General features: G+C 37.7%; 1 protein-coding gene across 1 annotated transcript in view; it reads right to left on the bottom strand.

Annotated features, from left to right (window-relative positions):
• Positions 1–399: 399 nt before the first annotated feature.
• LOC138032786 (leukocyte tyrosine kinase receptor-like) overlaps positions 400–20,472 on the bottom strand; it is a 52,935-nt gene continuing 32,862 nt past the window's right edge. The window contains exons 2-6 of the mRNA XM_068880514.1: positions 13,370–13,702; positions 13,135–13,281; positions 12,522–12,644; positions 8,598–9,116; positions 400–1,195 (exon numbers count right to left, since the gene is read on the bottom strand). Of these exons, the coding sequence (XP_068736615.1) occupies positions 855–1,195; positions 8,598–9,116; positions 12,522–12,644; positions 13,135–13,281; positions 13,370–13,688 (1,449 nt within the window). The 5' untranslated portion in view covers positions 13,689–13,702 and the 3' untranslated portion in view covers positions 400–854. The remainder of the gene's footprint in view (positions 1,196–8,597; positions 9,117–12,521; positions 12,645–13,134; positions 13,282–13,369; positions 13,703–20,472) is intronic.

The raw sequence follows: 20,472 nt of genomic DNA, 5'->3' as shown, positions 1-20,472 counted from the left end.
CATTCTCAATACCTGTCTGACTGACATTTCATCGAAATCATGAGGAGAATTTACGTACTGATGACTCGTGGAAGTCATAGGGTTAACTTAAAATACTCACATAAGCAGCCTACTAAGGCTGAAATGCACAAATTTACATAAGAAACAGTTAGTGATTTAAAAATTATTTTAGACTGAAATATAAAAATAAGAAAAACTCTAAAATGTCACAAATAGAAGACTATGGAAAGTAAAGCTACTACTTTGACATTGCGGATATAAAGTCTTCATAAACCTATCATTGCGTGTGACCGAGGGAACAGAAAGGCGCTTGTTTCCTTGGTTTATAGCAAGAGAAATACTTCGGCGGCACTTAGTGATGAAGTTTATGACTTTTTTGGCTGCTACCGCATCAAAGAAACGTTACACCTCCCTTGAACGAAGTTAATCTTGAGAGGAAAGCGCTTATCAGAGCTCTTAAAGCAGGAAAATATTTATTGAGGACGCAAAGCTCTCCATTAAAATGCTAAAATACAAGAGGAGGTCAGAATCGTTGGCTCGATATGAAATTAAATGTTGTCCACAGATTGCGAGAGGACGTTGCGGATATAACACGGGATTCCAATCAGTGTCAGGTTCGTGTCCAGAGTAAGCAGGGATACGGTATGAGTCTAGCACGGTCACAAAAGAAAACAGTCCTCTCAATAACTACAACCTTGTGAGATTTTCACATTACATAGCTCTAGGCAAAGGCTACTCAACACTAAACAAAGTCGCTTACTTTGTGAGCACAAACTAATAATGAAATCAGGAAGCAACTGTACGTCAAGTCTAAAATGATCATTGAAAAGAACTCGTAAAATTAAGCTGATGAGTTACGTTAAAGTTATGGTCACCCGACCATGTCCAGCTGTATTGTAACAGCACTCATTCTGCTGATTTTTTCCAGCGTTGTAAGATCCACCTCCTCCCCCACATGAATCATTCTCATTGTCTCCGCTACTTCCCCCAGAATAACCTCCACCGCCTCCCGCACCACCTCCACTTCCATAGGCACCACCACCACCGCCAAATCCTCCAACAATATTGTTGAACGAGGCTCGTCCACCCACTCCTCCTTGAAGAAACCCCTTGCCACCTTCTCCCCCATTTCCCATGCTACCTCCAAACTGCTTTGAACTTCTTCCGCTGGAGTAGAAGCCACCCCCACCACCACCTGAAAACAAAGGGAAATGAAGTAAATTACAACCCTCTTCCTTATTGGTCAGCCTTCGTGATTTGTTTACCAAGCACAGTTCAAGAGCACTGCACTGTAGAGTGCTCTTGAGCTGAACTGCGGATCCTGTGAAGTTCTAAGCTACTCTGCCTCTTTATTAAACAAGCAAACAACGCCTTGACGCCCTGCTCGGACACACCTGTCACCACCTAGGAATGTGCTAGTTAACCAAATATTGGCCAAGCGAGCAAGGGTCTAGCGCGAATGTGACCACAGGGTAATAATGTGGACACTACAGCTGCCCCCAATTTTAAGTATAGTTGTACACAGAATTTAAGATGTCTAGGGCCCCAGATAGATGAGTGTCCGTTTACAAACGGAGCAGCTTTAGCATAAGGCAATTGATGCTAGCGGGGAGAGAACAAATCACTTCATCAGTATACACTACAAGGGATTGTTGTTGTTTTTTTCCTCTCTCTCTCTCTGTTGAATAAGGTAATGAATAACACTGCTGTTGCGCGGTTGAATGTCATTGCTTTAATGAGATGTCCTTGATCTGGATTATGTAATCGCAGATATAAGTGACCAAATGAATAGTAAGAAACAGGAATTATTGTTAAAATGTCTAAAATCTGACCTGGCGAAGTTTTGTCGATTAAACACGCTAGAACAGCGAAAACGCAAAAATATTACACCTCTTTTTGTTAGTGCCCGTTCCCACTATAAATTAATGTAACTAAATTTAAAATTGCTTTTATTAAATGTGAGATTGGTTTATCAAAACGCTTGAGGTCGATTAACACTGTAAGAAAACTAAAACGTGCGATTCCAGAATCCCCCGACCACGATTGCGGAGCACCATGGGTAAGATTTTTTGGGAAATCTATCCATGCGAGAAACGTTGGTTATGACGTCAACGTGCACTCGTGCGTACGGACTGTCGGGGTGGAGGTGGGGAGGCAGGGCAGCAAATGGGGACCGGAGTGTTCGGGCAATTTTGCTCAGCGGGAAATCGCGTGGCAGCATTGCATTTGGCAAACCGCGTTTTTCTGGCGGAAAATCATATTAGTGAAGAGAAGCGGGATAAAGATTTAAAGAGCCGTAAAGAGCACGAAAGAAGAGGCGACGAAATTTGAGAAAATTAAGCGAAGAAAGCCTCGAGAGAAGCCGAGGAAGGAGAAGAAGAGAAAATTTCAATGAAGAACACCGTAAAGCTAAGAGAAATAGAGCGAAAGACAAAACACTAATTTACAATGGTTGTGTTTCAGAATCAGTGATCACTTCCTTCAATTCTACTTTTCAGTAAAACTTTAATGTAGAAAATGCAAAACTTCATTAAAAATGTTCACCTTTTTTATTTGTGATTTACACGCAAAACGAAAAATACTCTGTTTTTAAATTTATAAATTAAAATACAAATATAAACAATGAAAAAAGAGAGGATGGTAAGAAAAATTATTGAATTACATTGGTGGCGAGGAGGCCTAAAAGAAACTACTAAGCTTATGTAAATTAGGCCTCGCCAAGTAAAAGCATCTATCTATCGTTGACATGCAAGTTGGCAATGGAGAATACAATTATTACAAACATTTAGTTATTTAATGTGTTGAAATATAAAGTAATGAACGAAAATTAAAAACAGTTAGAAATTACAAGTTGGTAATGAAGCATACAATTACAAACACTTAGTCGTTTAATTAACGTGTTGAAATATGTAAACAGTTGTGAAAGTAAAATTACCGGGTGAAAGCAATTTGACACAGGAAGAACAAAATGCTTAATTTTCACAATAGTTGTTAAAAGAGAATGACTTAAGTGCTTTCTTGAAGGAAGCTGTTTAGGAATAATTGATTATATCAATGTCAAGAGAATTGTAAATTTTGGTCCCTTATAGAAAACGGAAAATTGTTTGATGTTAGTCTGGCAGAAACGCAAACGAAATGCCTGAGAGTTTCTCATTTAATATGTGTGAATTTGACTGTGTAGAGTAAATTTGCGAGCTACCTTGGGTGGAGGAATTCCATTTTGATAGGAGAACATGAATTAACTAGTTGTAACAAGTTAAGATCATGGAATTTTAGGATTCCAAGTTTCTTAAATATAGGGTCAGATGAGCATTAAAATGAGATTTATCCATGATTCACACCATTCTTTTCTCGGTAAATTTTCTGGACGAACAAGGTTAGTGTTATACGTGGAAGCCCAAACTATGTTACAGTAAAAGAAGTAAGGATAAACAAGTGAATAGTACAGTACACGTAAAGAGTATGGAGATAAATAAAAACTCGATTTGTGTATCATTCCAATTGATTCGACACTTTGTTAGCCACATGAGAGATCTCAGTCTTCCAGGTTAGGTTCTCGTCGATGATTACACCCAAGAAAACTGTTTCTTTTAACTTGATCAATTTGTTGTTCATTTATCAAAATTTGAAAATTATAACTTCTACATTTGGTTTGGTTTGAACACTATGAACTTGACCTTTTTAAGATTCAGTGAAAGCTTATTAACCCTAAACCATACTGACAACATATTTAACTCGATATTCAGCTGATTAACCAAATATTCAGGATCTTTACCAGACAGAAAAACGTTGGTATCGTCCGCGAATAAAATCAGTTGTAGTGCGGTCGATGCATTGACTATATCATTAATGTAAAGAAGAAAAAATAAAGGCCCTAGAATAGAGCCCTGAGGAACCCCACAGGATATATTAAAGCGAGAAGAAACATGACCTTTGAAATCTCCAAATTGTAATCTGTTAGAAAAATAGCTTTTTACCCATTTTAAGGCCAGTCTACGTATACCATAGTGTTCAAGCTTGTGAAATAAAATATTACGATTAACTGTATCGAATGCTTTTGAGAGGTCAAGGAAAATACCAACAGCTATATCAGCACGATCTAAAGCAGAGGAAATCTTATCATGCAAATCAATCAAAGAAAGTGTAGGGGAGTGATTTTTCCTGAAGTCATATTGCTCATCACAAAGGACATTTAAATTAGTTAGATAATCATTTAAACGGTTGTGAATTTTTCTCTCAAGAAACTTGGAAAAACTAGGTAGAACTGAAACAGGTCAACAACGCATCAGCTTTGAATAAAGGTATTACCCGTGCTATCCTCATTTGATCAGGTACAATGCCATGAGCAATTGACAAGTTAATAATGTGAGCCAAAGGTTCAGAGATTAATTGGATAGATTCCTTTATGAGGGACATTGGAATGTTATCATAACCCGCAGCTTTGTTGGATGCAAATGCAATAGCAATGATTTCTTCTTTTGTTGCCGGATTGAAAAAGGTAGATTCTGCAAAAGACCCTGGAAGAAAGTCTTTATGAGAAAAAGGATGAGATTGTATTTCTTTTGCAAGGTTAGGACCAATACTGGAGAAATACTTGCAAAATTTATTCGCGATGATAACTGGATCAGATATTTCTTGACCATCAGATGTGAATATTGAGTTTACTTTAGGCTTTGATTTCTTCCGATTCCAAGTAGCATGGGTATTTGATTTTGCATATTCTAATTTCTTCTCATAATATAATCGTCTAGCCGATCTCAAAATGTGATTTAATTTGTTTTTGTAAGACTTACAGAGTAAATTGTTATTCTGTGTCGGTTTATGAAGGAATTGTTTTTCCTTTTAATCGACTTGAGAAGAGCTTTAGTTAACCACGGTTTTTTAATAGATCTCTTCTTTGGAATCAATTTCCTAACAGGAAAACAATCATTGTATATTTCGGTAATTTTTTAAAGAAAACTGGTGTATGCAGTATGTGGATCATTATAACCTGCGAGTGAAGACCACACAACACCCTCAAGTTTTTCAACAAACTTGGACAGATTAATCGGGTTCTTATCTCGGACAAAAATGGGATCTTGTCTAGAATGATGTCCTAGAGTGTTGTCCAAATGAAAAGAAAAAAACAGAAGGGTGATCTGAGATGTCAGTAAACGATAAACCACTTCTCGAACGAACAAAGATATTATTCAAATAGCCGTGTTAGGGGTGATACGTGTGGGACGTGTAATCAGAGGGAGTAACATATTAGAATACATTTCATCAAGAAATTGGCCCGTAGAATGATGGTGTTGGTAGTTCATTAAATTAATGTTGAAATCGCCCAATAAAAAACATATCTTATTTTCCATAGAGATTTTGCCTAACGATTCATTGATTTTGGTCAAGAATTCGTCAACACTTTGGTTGAGTGGTCGGTAAACAATGCAAACAATTATATTTTTAACCGCTGGTCTTAACACCTCAATAAACAATGATTTAGTGATGTCAACATCACTGAAACAAAAATCCTCTCGCTCTTTAAACTCATATCATTAGAAAGATATAGTCCTACACCGTCACCAGGTCTACTTTGCCTATACTTGTGGACAAACCTAAAGACATCAATATCAACTGCCATTCACATTCACTTTTCGACCTGAGTTAATGAAACCCGAAAAAAGTAATGTGGTCATAAAGAGTCAAGTACAGTAAAAGCAAACGAAACCTAAAATGAGATCAGTAACTTATTTAAGCAAAACTTTCCAGAAGTTCGAAGGGGCTTATCGGAAAGAAATTTGCGTTTAAGGGTGTTCAAGTGTATGTGGCTAAAGCGCGGCCTTTCATGAGAGTTAAAACGGATGAAGGAAAAGAGTACTACGACTTCTGGGCCCGGTTGTTCAAAAGCCGTTTAACGCAAATCCAAGATTAAAAATTAACCAAGGAATTTACTTCTCTACTCCCAAATGCTGTTCGACACGGAAATTCGGCAAAAAAATTGCATAAGAAGAAGTCAATCTGGAAAAACAAAAGTAAGGAAAAGAAAGTGAAACAAAAGTTTACGCTAATCCTGGATTAAGTTAATTCGGTTTTCGAACAACCGGGCCCTGGCTTATAGGGAAATCTTTACTGACGTCATTGTTTATATTTTGTTTAGTTAACTTTCGAGTTTGCTCAAAAGGGCGTCATGCTATTACAAATTGACTTCAAAAAGTAAAAAAAACTTGTTCAAAGTCGCTAAATCATTAAAGGAGCAAACAAAGATGCCAAGATTTAGGTTGGAAAGTCCACGACCGTGCAGAATCTTTTGTTTTGTGCTTATACAATATGCATGAACTACGTAATCAACACGTTTCTATTGGTTAGTTCCTCAGTACGGAGTAAACAACTACTGTGTTTTGTGCACGGCAAGAGATTATGCACGGTCAAGGCCAAAAAAGAGAACAAAAACGTACAACAAAGAAATCTGTAGTGTTTCATAACCATTCCCCTCTATTAGCTATGGCTGGCTTTACTTTTTAATTAGTAAGATTTTTGCTGCTGTTCTAAACTGAAGAGAGAGGGTGTAAAGATTATCAGTCAAACGGAAAATGTCGTGAAAGAGATTACTGTGCGTGTCATTTTAGTTTTAGTTGTTGCTTAAAACTGTTGGTAATTGTTTGTGCACAAGGCTTGTTTATTCACTGCTGTCACCTCAGAGGTGTTTTATCACTGTAAACTGTATACCCTAATGACGATTAATTTTGTACTTTATGCAGAAGCTTAATTATTTCCATCATGTGTTCCCATATGCACGTTAATGCTTTCTTGGGTTAGAAACGGGAGCGCCGCTTTTAGGCTTGGCTAAATCTATGAGCGTTTACCATTTGAATGGAATTTTTGGTAATTCAGGGGAGAATTGAAATGGAACGGTTCATCCCGCTGGAATGCTTTCAGAAAAGGTAATACCTTTCGAGGTATTCCCTTTTTCTCGCTTTGACCGGTATGCCCGGAAATTTCTGTACCCGACTTGTCCACAGTTACAAATGCCACAGAAAATAGACCGTTTCATTTGTTTTTCAACCGGAACAACCCGTTTTTCTGGCAAATATATGATACGGCACATTCCCATATACTTTTTCTAAGTACAGAACGTGCAGTACCATTTGTCGAAACATTCTTATCGAAAATTTCATTCAAATGGTAAGCGCTCTATATCTTCTTCTTGTAGCGGCATCCTTTGAAGAACGAGGCAAAAAAAAAACGGACGCTATTCGTTGCAAATTAAGTGACCGGGTATTCTGCAATCTAGCCATCAAAACGGGAAAACTGCTTTGTTCTTGAAATTATGTAATACTTTTAATTATCTGGCTGGCTTTTCTGATTGAAGTTTTCGCTACGTGCGTTATAGAATTTGTACGCGCGTGAATCTTAACGTAAGGGTCAAGTTTTTGAGAAGTGATTAACATGTCCCTTCTTCTAATTACCGCGTCCTCAGACTGAATTCGCAAAAAAAAAGATCCCTCAAATGATCTTTGTCTGTTCTAAGAACTAACTAAAAGTCTCCTTTGAATTCGATTTTGTCGATCAAGCGTGATAAAACAGCTATCGATAGATTCTGCAAACACCATGCAAGAGAAGAAGTAGTGGTAGTGGTAGTGGTAGTGGTAGTGGTAGTGGTAGTGGTAGTAGTAGAGCTTAATTTAGCTACGCTCGCCACATTGAACAACGTTACAGCTGGTTTCCAAGTGTGGCGTATGTAAAGACTTACTATATACATTAACAAGTCACAAGAATAAGGTCATGAGAAAAGTGATAATAACACTGGGAGCCAGCGTGATCCAGCAAAAGGCAAAAAGGCAAGATTAGAAGTTTAAATTCCGAAAGTGATTGTGTGGCTTTTGCCTCATGGGGAAGATTATTCCAGGGCATTGCACCACTGACAGTACTATACTTAAAGCTTTATTTTAAGAAATTTGTCTTTGTCCTTGGAAGTGTTAGGTCAGTCTCAAGATTCCTGAGATTAAAGGAGTCTCAGGTGGGGAGCAGATTGCTCTTTGAGGATTTTGCACATAGGTGACGCCTTCATGTGGCAACGTCCAGTTTCAAGGGTTTTCTATTTCAAATTATTCAACACATCAACAGAACTAATATCATATGAAGAACCCGTAATAACCCTTCCTGCTTGGTTTTGAATCTTTCAATTGTTTACCGCAAGTATCCCACAAAGGCCAACAGTAATCGAAGGTTGTATAAGTGATTTATCTAAAGCATAGTTAGAAGAGTATGAGGTGAAGACAACCAATATATGCCAGTGGTTCTTCCATCATCGATTTTCAATTCAGGTCTTTTGGATGACATGCTAATTTTATTTTCTCAGTAATGATAATCAGTTCGGAAAACTTTTAAACTTGAAAAGGTGTGTGAAAAGGTCTCCTTTAATATTATTGCGGTTCAACTTGTCAACATCCCATTTACGCCAATGATAATCACTAAAATCATCTGAGAGGGAAGACAAACACAAGATCAGATTTTTATTTTCTTTTACCGAAGACACGATCGAAACAAAGTTTTGTTGCGGATTTGGGATAATCTTACATTGCTAACTGACAAACTGAAATAATGTACAGTAATGTTACCTGAATTACTGTGGTCAGCAGTTGTCGCACCGTGTCCACCACTTCCTCCTGACCATGACTTGTACCCAGCTCTCCCCGATGTAGATGTAGATGCGTCACATCCAGTATGCCTTGATTGCACTGATTCACCGCCTCCTCCTCCTCCAGCTATAATCAAAGGAATGTTGCTTCCTCTTACCACGAATGTTCCACCACCACCCCCAGCACTCTGACTCGCTTTGTTAATCCCGCCTTCTTGACCAACAAGTATTTTGATTGTTTCTCCTTTCACCAAGCTAAAGATCCCTATCATTCTGGCACCTCTTCCTCGGTACTGACGACTATTACTGTATCGATCGTACCCCCCTGCAGCTCCAACTGCTTCTATTTTGTAGTCACAAGTGTAAGGAACAACCCAATGTTGTATACCGCTGACCAGTGTAACCTGGCCATCGTGATCCTGACCACTGTAGTAGCCACCCAGCGAACTTGGACCCAGTCTTCCAGTTGCTCCAAGATTTGTGAAGACAGCCTTAAATGCTCCATAAAAAGGACAAAGCAATACTGAATTAAGCAAGTTATAAGTTATTCAAACTTATTAACACAGTGAACTATGCAATTTAAGCAGTTGGAGAGGAACCTGAAAGTACAAGGTTAATTAAACAGAAAGTACGATTGGGCGTTGCCTATTGGCATACACTGAAGCTTCCCAAGGAGAGTTCCCTATGATTATATCAGAGTTGGTGACTTTTTATAAAAATAATCATAAGTTACTTAAATATCCTTTATCATTCTTCCATTTCTCGCGTTTTAGACTTGTTTGTAATGTGGGTTAAAAACTCTCCCAAAGCGAAGTTTATTCTTTCAAAGACACAATTAATGGTGGTTACTTTCCGCGCTTTACTTGCACTATGTCGAAAAACAGGAAGGGCAAGAAGCGATCCCCCCCCCCTCCCCATCAAACTGTGCCCATATATTACGAGTGACGTAACATTTTTTCTTCCGAGATATAATCGGCATTTATTCGTTTTTGGAGCATTTGATTTCTAGAGGGGTTTTCAGAAAATCTCTTTAATATTACAGGCAATAAAACGTGATACATAGTAACAGTGTAACATATTCAGTGAAGAATGCGCGAGTTTTGTCAATGAGTAACTTGACTTCGGGAATAAAGTCTGTGATGCAAGTCTTCCTTTTTCTCGGATGAAATTTAGTAAGCTTTTCCATAAAAGTATATCAAAACACGCAATTTATATGCAGATAAGTGTCCCGGTAGTCTAGAATATGGCCATTTTTCTTGCTAAAATCATCATACGGTTCACAAGAATGAAACGATGCTCACATGTATCACACTAAAAACAATTTTATTTTATTTTATACACATACAATATATTTGCTACTCAGACTACTTACACCTACACTACTTACACCACATGCACAGCTTACAATACAACTATGTTATTCACCGGCTGGGAGGTCTGTATATGGAAAAACTGTCCACGAGGTCTTGAGGCCGAAGCCACAGTTTTTCCCTATACGGACCGACCTAAGCCGGTGAATAACATATTTATATTTGCATACTTCCTACGCGCTCTACGATGCATACACTGCGAGCAGAGTCTCTTTCGATCTTCCTGACTCTGCTCGCAGGGTACGTATACGCCGCACTTTCACATTTGAAATTAACTTATAACTGAAAAAAGCGCTGTTCGTAAGGCTTAGAGAAAAATGATAAATTAATAATGAAACAGATTTTCAAATATCTCTTTGTGCAATAAATATATAAAAAAACAGTTATAGTGTATAGCAAGCTTAGAGAAATGAGCCAAGCAACTTAACAATATTGAAAAAATCGGACAAACAGAAGGATAGTGTTCTACGTATTTAAATGCTTTGTCTTGTTGAAAATGAAATGAAAGTTCTTAAAACCGGAGGGGAAAAAAACTTAAGTAATGAAAAATACTCGAACATCTCATTCTCTGCCTTCATATTTTCTTATTTCAAGTATTTATCTTTGTCCTCCGTCATGTCCTCTTCTTCGTCTCCATTGGCTATATCCTAACGTTAGGATTTATGTAAATTATCATCGTCATCTCCATCTCAAACCCCATCTTCATTCAGTTCACCTACATCGATGATCCACATCTTAAAGCTCATCCAATTACATCTTTATAGCCCTTATATTTTTATCTGGCTCTATTTCCATCTTCATCTGCATCTCCATCTGCCTCATCTTTTTAATTTCCCTTTTTCCTTCACAAAGTAGTGCAAAACGTAAAAGACTACACAAGAAAAGCTTGTTGGCATTGACATTACTTCTTGGAAACTCCAAAGCCTTGCTATTTGTTTGTTTGACTATTTAAGCTACGAATCCGTATTTCAAGTTTCTTAAATGAAGCAAAATGGAACGACATTATAAAATAGAACTCCAAAGAAAATAACGGATCAAGGGCACCCAACGTCAATTTTCGGAAAATATCTGTTCGGAAGACGATTTGATATCTAGAATTTTCGGAACATTTATTGTAACATTTCTTGCCTGCCTGCCTGTCCTAGGATCTTCGAGCCCCTAAAAAAAGGTATAATTGCCCATTTTAAAAGGATTTTTACCCTAAAAAGGTCACCTATTTTTTTGGGAAGCCTTTTTTCTGGCTGAAATTTTCGAAAAGGTACGTTTTGATCCCTATAACTTTTCGGATCACTTGACTTTCAGCTAGGAAATCCGAACAGATTAAAAATTATTAGGGGAGAAAAATAGGCCGATATCTACCTTTTAAATACAAAAATACGTTTTACAATGCTATGTTTAAGTGGTTTTGAACTATATTCTCGTTGGGTGCCCCTGACGGATCTCAACCGAAAACCTGAGCTCAAAGGACAGTTCAATAAAATCAACGACCGAAAAACCACAGCGTTGCGATGTGTTGCTTTCGTTTCAATTTTAACAAGACAAAGCACTTTAATACGTAGAACACTATTCTTCTGTTTGTACGATTTTTTAAATATTGTTTAGTTTTCTTGTCTCATTTCTGTAAGCTTGCTATACACTATAACTGTTTGTTTTTATATTTATTGCACCAAGAGATATTTGAAGTTCTGTTTTATTATCAACCTATCATTTTTCTCTGAGCTTTAACTACGAATGTGCGCGCTTTTTCCAGTTATAAAACCTTGTTCGCACTACGCAAAATTTTGTTTGTTTTCAAAAAAGAACTGTCAACGCGAGACCATTTTCAATGCGAACGATGTTTGCGACCCACGAAAAATTTTCGCATGCTTGTGCCACCAAACTTCAAAGGTGCCGTCAACTAGCTTTAGAGGCCTACAATATTTTTTCGAGCGAGAAAATCTATTGTTCTTTGACATATAACCATCAACGGCAAACGACATCTGTGGTTACTCAAATAAATGGCACGTCTCCAGTGCGAACGCTATTACGAAAACACAAAATCGGTATCACAAAATCTTCATTTTTTTTTGCAAACACCAACCTAAACATTTCGGTGTAGTGCGAACAGGCCCTAAGATAATTACAATTGTGATAGTGCCACGTAGAGCACGTAGAAATGCCATGATCATTTTCAGAAAGAAAAAAATAAAGAAAGAAAAAAGCAGAAATAATAAATATCTTATTCATCGGCTTAGGTCGGTCCGTAGAGGGAAAACTTGTGCCCACCGCCTTGAGTATTCAAGACCTAAAGGAAGAGTTTTTCCCTATACCGACCTCCCAGCCGGTGGCATGGCATGGCATGGCATCTAACCCTAGCTAGCTATTGTTTTGACCAAAATGCATTTCTGACACGGCTTTCACTGTGTTTATTTTATAATGACGTAATATTCAAAATCGTTGACTGTAACCCTTACTCTAGATTTGCGTGCAAAGCTACTACCTTCTTATTTTTCGAAAATGCTTGTTTGAACTGCCTCGGTTGGTCTTTAAATTACCTTTGCAAGTGTTTCCGTCTCCAGCGTATCCGGGTTTGCAAGTGCACTGGTAGGAGCCAAGGGTGTTGTTGCATGTAGCATTTACATGACACACAGGTGAAGAAGCAGTGCATTCATTAACATCTACAACATAAAGGAACAACTTTAACCGCGATTAGCATGTAGTCCATCTCCAAACCCGCTGCATAATTTTGCTTCAAGTCCAACAGGATAAGGCAACCGAAAAGGCAGAGGTAGTTTTGCTTCGAGGGAACCAGGAAAACGTGGAATAAGATAAAGTGGTGGAGAACGAGACAGTTAAAGGATTGCAGGAGAAAAAGGGTACACGGATGAGGTTGAGAGAAGAAAAGGGAAGTTAAAAAGATGAGGCAGATGGAGATGCAGATGAAGATGGAAATAGAGCCAGATAAAAATATAAGGGCTATAAATATGTAATTGGATGAGCTTTAAGATGTGGATCATCGATGTAGGTGAACTGAATGAAGATGGGGTTCGAAATGGAGATGAAGATGATGATTTACATAAATCCTGACGTTAGGATATAGCTAATGGAGATGAAGAAAAACATGGAGAAGAAGATTAATTACAGAAGTGTGAAGTTATCAGATCTCACCTTCAGTTTTCATATCGCAAAATGCAAGAACTGGAATCCCTGGCTTTATTGAAGACATCCAGTATTTGCCGTTGGGTGATCTTCCTTCACTCAACTTAATTTCCTTGCAGGACTCGGCTGCTAGTTCAGAGATGGAGCCTAGTGGGACTGAAATTGAGAAACTGGTATTATTTCTTTATTCTTGTTTGAGCAGTCTTTTCCATGCAACAAACCTAGCTTGTTAAAGTCCACTTACCTCTGTTTATGTATTTTCTGAAGTAATATCTGTCTGCATCTGGAATAAAATCCTCAGGTCTGGCTTCCTTGGTGCGATCACTGAATTCGCACTTATGGAGAGACATCACAAAGTTGAAGCTTTGGCATCGATCATCCTTCAGGCAGACAGCAAGGCAATCAAGACCAATATTGGCCATCATTGTTTGATAGATGTGCCCTTGCAACATCCATCCCAAGATGGACTCCTCAGATCCAAATGCAGGACATTGTTGAGACTTTGTTTTATCGACAATTTCACAAATGGCAACACAAATGAAGAGCAATGACGGCGTTTTCATTTCTTTTGCGACAACTAAAAAGAGATTAACAATGCAGACCTATAAACTGAATCTTTTTCTAATCACTAGCAGTTCTGACATATAAGTGCATTGATGGTTTCGGTTCCTTGCTATCTATTTGGTATGGGTAACATAACCCGGTAAGTTTTTATTGCTGCCTTCGAAAGTGACTCGATAATAACTGAAACAATATTTGTTTCCAGGTAATTAATTATTGATTTTTTCTTTTCTCAATTCAGCTCATCAGTCAATTTGATAATGCAACGTCATAAATACTTCTGTCCTTTTGGCCATTTCAATTTCAGCAGGAAAAGAAAACAAATAGCGGTTACAAACATTTTCATTTTATACTTCACGTTTCGTATGTTGCAACATACATCATCAGAAGTGACGGTTAAAACTGTTACACAAAATTTTAAAAACTAGAGCGAGGCACTGGTGACTGGCTAAAAAGTGTGATAACAAAATCGTAACTTCCGGTAGTTGATACTTCCGGAAGAAGTTAATAAAGAAAAAGCTTCTCCCTAATAATGTTTTCATTAAGAGAGGGTTTTAAATCACTGATTAATAGCGTTTCTTTAATTTTACACTGCAAGTCGGACTTTCCATCTTGAAATCCTCGCAACTGGAAAGTCCGACTTGCAGTGCTCATGAACCGAGAATGAGATATCGGTAAGTCTTTCTTCAATATTGCTTGTAAAATGGATCGTAAATATCGGTTAAATATAGTTTATGCCATAGAAAGTGCGGCGTACGGGAATTATTCACGAGTTGTGAGCTGTTTATTACACATAAGACGAAAATTTTCATTGAAACAGTTTTTTGAACGCAAATTAGAAACAAAAACTCACTAACAATAAACCAAATGCAAATTTAATTTAATTGAATAACAACGTACGATTTGCGCAAGATGCACGAGTGATTGGCTTGAAAAAGCCTTTACGCTATCGTTGATTGGTTATACTTCCACACGTGAAATAGCATTCTGATTTGCTGTATAAGCCTTTTCCACATGTGAAAATAAAGCGTATAGACCTTATTCATAAATGGCGGTCATTTTATAATTCTTTTGTCGAAGTGCAAATTAGCCTACCAAGCCTCGATACCATACAGTGAATTGAAAAGAATTCTTGCTCTAAAAAGGGGCGTGGTAGGCTAATTTGGACGTGGACCAAAGAATTATTAATGTGACCGCCCGTTATGAATAAGGTCTAAGATTTGTAGAAATGAGCTTTATGGAATAAAATTAGTCTCATGTTATGTGTAATAAACTGAATTACGGTACGCACAAACAACTTTCTCTCAAGTATAATCATCACTTTGCAACTTGATCGTAGTTAGAGACAGGCTAAGAACTCTCTTGAATACACGGGACGAAAAATTGGATTTACATAGCGTCAAATGTCTTGTCAAAGGCGCGATAAAGACCGCGTTTGTTACAGCTTTACATGCCTTTGACGCGCGTCAAATATTATCTTTGCGGTTGCCTTTGCAGGGGGGTCTCAGGTGGTAAAGGCCGTTTTTACTACAGTTTTACACCCAACCTTTGACAAGCGCCAAAGGGGTTATTTGACAACCCGTTGTTACCATCACAAAGGTGTCGTCAAAGATGTCTCAGCTTCAATTCAAAGCCTTGGCAAAAGTGTTGTCAAAGATGTCTGAGATTCAGTTCAAAGGCTTGACAAAGGCGTGGTCAAACATGTCTGAGATTCAGGTTAAAGATTTGACAAAGGTGTAGTCAAACATGTTTGAGATTCAAGTCAAAGATTTAGCAAAGGTGTAGCCAAAGATGTCTTGGGGTGTATTTATAGCTGTTGGCTTGAAGCGCTGAATTGAAAACTCAGATCTCTGGACTACTTTTCCTTAATCAGGACGGTAGGACGGAAACTTCTGAATTTTTCTAGCCGTAACAAAGACACCGTTCAACTCAAACAACTGTCCATCATAAATGTACTTGAGTCTCAATTGAAATGTTTTTCAAATATCTGAAATATGTCTAGAGTGGCATTTCTGAAACCACCGTAGTCAAATTAATTTGCCATCCACCCCCGTGTTATGCCATATGAGAGACAGACTGAAATGCAGATACGACGAAAAACTGTGTTTTTCCATTTTTTATTCAAAGGAATTCATACTCTTGGCAAAACCAAGAATCTCACACCTTACATTCTGTAATATCTCTAGGAATCGATTTTGTTGCGCATTTTTAAGTGGTAGTATACATCCAAAATGTAAATGTAAAAGGGTATAAATAAATCGAAGGATGAGAATTAATTTTTTTCAATTCCAGTGCTTCACTTCTCTCAAGGCTTCAATTTATTTATACCTGTAATATTTACACTACACGCACAACAAGCGCCGTGTTATCAACAACTTTGTTGCATAACAAGTAAAATCACTGTCACCGTAGAATTAGTTAAGTTAATTTATGACAAACAATCATGACACCTCTCTTGGAAGTATCATGTAACTGACACAATATCAAGAGTAGTGGACATAAGTGACAGGGTAAATGGAACTACTGAAAACTTTGAATAAAAAAAAACTGATATAATCTTGATTTTTTTCTTACTCACCAACAACAAGTCAAAACCGAAAGGAACTTCCCATGAAACAGCGTTTTAACTTTGAGGCACGCTAATAAGTTATATTTATGTTGTAGTTCATTGTGGAAAACAGCTTTAGCCACACCGACTTGAAATTAACAAAATAAACTTCTAGTAAACGCTATTTCATGCGAAAATCCGCCAAAATTAGTTTTAACTCCTTGTGCCACTCAATCGACGGCCACCAGCATACTAACTAGATTTTGCACCAATTGTAATCATTGATTTCATTTTTTTTTCTGCTTGATTAAAGTCTTGCGGTGACAGTGTGAAGTGAAGAGACTTTGGCTTTCCCATTTTTATTACATGCCGGGAAATAAATGTAAGTTCTAATTGTTCTATTTCCTCGATAGAAGTTAAGACTTCTTCAACAACGAACTATTGATATTCTTGATGCAAAAAATTGGTTTTCTTCAAATGAGACGGCCATTGTTTTATGAGTAATATAAAATGCAACTCTCCAACTCACACAATCGGTCACCCAATAAATGGTTTAGCAGCACGTCAATCAGGTATCAGGTATCAGGCAGGATTCCTGGTAGTATGCTGATGGGCTTCTAAGTTGAACTTTTGAAGTCACCTAAATCCACTTCAAAAGCCGAGAAAGTCCTCTTTAAAAAAACAGTGAAATTCTGCTGCTATTCTACTGCATTTTTTGCACAGAACACATTTTTTCCAAAGAATGGTTATTTGTGCATAGAGGTCAAGACAACCAGACATTTTCTATATATGCATTAGCATGGCTTTTAGTTGTTATAGTTAGCAAGTGCGTCAACTAAAGATTTCCAATAGATTATCAACAGCGTTTTGGGCGGTATGACGGTCAAGTTTCCTTGGTCAAACTCTCTTAATCTGTAATACTGGGTTAACGCTGTTACCAAGTTTTAAGCACTGCGGAACAACGCGGATTGCCCACTGTGGGGCGTCTTGAGGGGCAATACGCTGCTCTGACAAGTTTTCTGGTTGTTGTTATCTTGTCCTATGAGGCCACCTAGGCGGATCTTCTACGCAACGATTTTCCGTCCAAAGATCTCATCAACATGTCGAGCTGGGTTGACCACCAAGGCAGCCTTTGTCATGAACTTCCTTTTCCTCTTCCTTTCTTCTTCGTTTTCAAGCTCTTCGCTATCACCACTATCACCAGTCGCGGAGTTGTCTGATGACATTTACGAATTAAGACTTCAGCACAATTTCTTGCTTGATTTTAATGGCCTCTTTTATCGTGACACTTTCTGTGAAATGAAAGGAAAAGGCAAAATAACTTCACCATGCTGAATTTCCACCTTTCTGCACTTTACTCACATTTCCCAGCATTTGTAGTGTCTCTGTATGCATTTCAGATATATAAAAAACAGACGACGACGGCGAAAAAAAGAGTGGCAGATTAGGGCCAAGAAGGAAGTTCAGGACATTCTCAATCAGTCTTTTCTACGTTTATGTGAATTGTAAAGACCATTGGTCGCTGTTTAATCAGAGCAGCCACAGCAGAGAAGATGCTGTGGTCGTCGAGAATTCATTGGTTTACAGTCAACCAAAACTAACCCGGCCTGTGAGCCCTCGACCTTTTAGTCAAGACTAGCCCGCAGGGTACCCAAAATAAACCTAATAAACCTTTCCCCGATCCACTAAATCCTGAACGGCCCTTACCAGGCAAGTACTGCTGGTTGTATGTTCGATATTTATCAGCATTTTTTTTTCAGGGAACGGGTTCCAGCGCTTTCTGAGCTATTACGTATGATCTTTATGGGCTATTGATGCCCTATTACAACAAAGAAAGGAACGGTAACTTATGTTAGTGTCTTTCTTTTGATCTAAAAGGATTCTATTTTGGAATCGAACGGACTAATTGAGCTAATTTTCCATGATGCAAATTCCTTCCTTAACCACTCAAAGGAAAAGACACAAACAAATCGAGAGTATCAGTAAACCATTAAGGTTCTGTCTCCTATCATAGATAGCGCAAGCTCGATATATGTGTATCTGTACTATATTATGTACGCGTAGGAACTTTAAGATTTGTATGGGACAATGGTTTTTCGCAAAAGTAAAAAACATATATGTATAAATTTACGTTTTAAAATAAGAAATAGTTTCCCTCGCTTCAGTATTGTGTTTCTTTGTCTTTGCTTCAGTTTCTTGTTTCGATTAAGAGCGGTTTAGGTGGTTTTCGGTCCCTCTTCTATAGAGAGGGAAAAGAGGAGGAACTAAAAACCACCTAAATAGATCTTAATGGACCCAGAAACCGTACCAAAGACAAATAAACAGAAGACTGAAGCGAGGTAAGCTCTTTTTTTTATTTTAAATCGTAAATACTTTTTAAATTTTGAGAAAAGCCGTTTTCCCCGTACAAACCCCTATATTTCTGCTCTTGCATAAAAAAGTACAGTACAGATACGCATATATCGAGCTTGGGCTACCTGTGGTGGAACGCAAAATTTGTTATGCGCAGTGAACGTTGCATCTGGCGACACTCCCTGCGAAAATATTGGGGAATCTGCGCTGCAAATAACCCAAGATGCCCCCCTTCAACAAAGGTAATTTATACTGTACGCAAAAGTGCAGAATATTTTGCTAGTACAAATCTATCATTTTCGTTTAGCAGCTCAGCTGTGAAGATTTCATTTAAAACTAATGCTGCTACTATCAGAAATTCAATTCTCATTTTAAGTGGATTTATATTGATGATGGTCAGTATAAAAAAAGCGCTGGATCGAGGACAATATGATGTCATTCTTAATCACTAAACCGCAAACCTTTTCCAAGGGTAAAGGGTGGGGTTTTCTACCTAACAGTTGTCATGTCGGGTAGTTAAATTGATTTTACAAATTCAGTGTATTAATTTCTTTAGTTTTCAAAGTCTTCACCAATGGGAACCCGGCAAAACAGGAACCAAATAAAATGTATTCTACTATAGGCATGAGAGAATTAGTAACGATTGTCTTCTTATAGACACATGTTTGCATTCATTTTACACTACTAGCTGACAATCTCCCTTCTTCAACTTTTTGTTCTACCAACAGGCCCTGAAGATAAAACCCTTAACCCTTTTAATCCAAATTGCCCAGGGGGAAGACGAGTGTGCTAATAACAATAGTATATGCCTTCTAACTAGGACTCTAATTTTAGTAAAGGCTGCTTGGTGTTTTCTTGAAGTGCAGTATTTAATTCAATTTGCATAACCTATGATTATCTTATTGCTAGTAGATGGAGGGAGAGGATTTCATGGGGAAAGCAAATAGACCATTTTACAGTTGTGGCTAAGTTACCAGGCCTAACAATGGAAGCGAGGCTGCCGGTGACCCTGTTTTGATACAAACCTTCATGCTTTTGTAATGCTAATATGGACTAATTAGCGTTACAACAACACAATTTACACGATAAAAGCAGTGAGGTCTGTATCAATGCAAGGTCACCGGCAGCCTCGCAGCTATTCATAGGCTTGGTCGCTGAGCAAACAAATGTAAAATGGCCTATTGTGCATCTCATTTTTTAGTTATGCTAGGCGTAAGTGGTTCTTTAGTTAATATAACACATGCATGTGTAAGTAATCAATGGGGTACTACTGTAAGAATGGCTATTACCTCATGACATCTTGGCATGTGTAAAATAATGTTCTGCATTCCTGCTCAGATCTGTTTTTGTCATTGCATCTTTGGGAATAAAAAGAGGTCTTAATTTCTCGTACAGAAAGATTTAAGTTGATACCATGCACATATTGAGTAGTGCTTTATTAATGCATAGTGATATGACATGTGCACATCTGTACTTCATGAAAAGACGAAGGCACTAATCTAATTAGGGTACACACTGCTGCCAATAAGTGATGACTGCAGACATGTACTCTATTGTTTGCAAAAAATGTGGGTGCTTTAATTAAGAAATAGCCTTGCATTCTTAGATGCAGATGCTCCTCAAGCAATGGCAGTAGTGTTGTGATTGAATCTCTGCTGTTTTCTTCTTCAAAGTTTCAATGTACTCCTGCCTGAAACATAATTGGCTAACCTAAAAACACAATTATTTTCAACCATGTTTTAAAAAAATAATAAAATTATTTTTTGAATAATCTTACTTCTTATGATGTATCCTTGTTTGCCTTTGTCCATGGTACTGAATATTTCCAATATTTCTGTATTTACTACTTAATTTGTACTATTGAGGGGTTACTGGCTTTATGAATT

Source organism: Montipora capricornis, chromosome 14, assembly GCF_036669925.1.
Source record: "Montipora capricornis isolate CH-2021 chromosome 14, ASM3666992v2, whole genome shotgun sequence".
Lineage (NCBI taxonomy): Eukaryota > Metazoa > Cnidaria > Anthozoa > Scleractinia > Acroporidae > Montipora > Montipora capricornis.
Note: the sequence above shows the minus strand (reverse complement) of the source record. Positions and strands in the feature narration are given on the sequence as shown.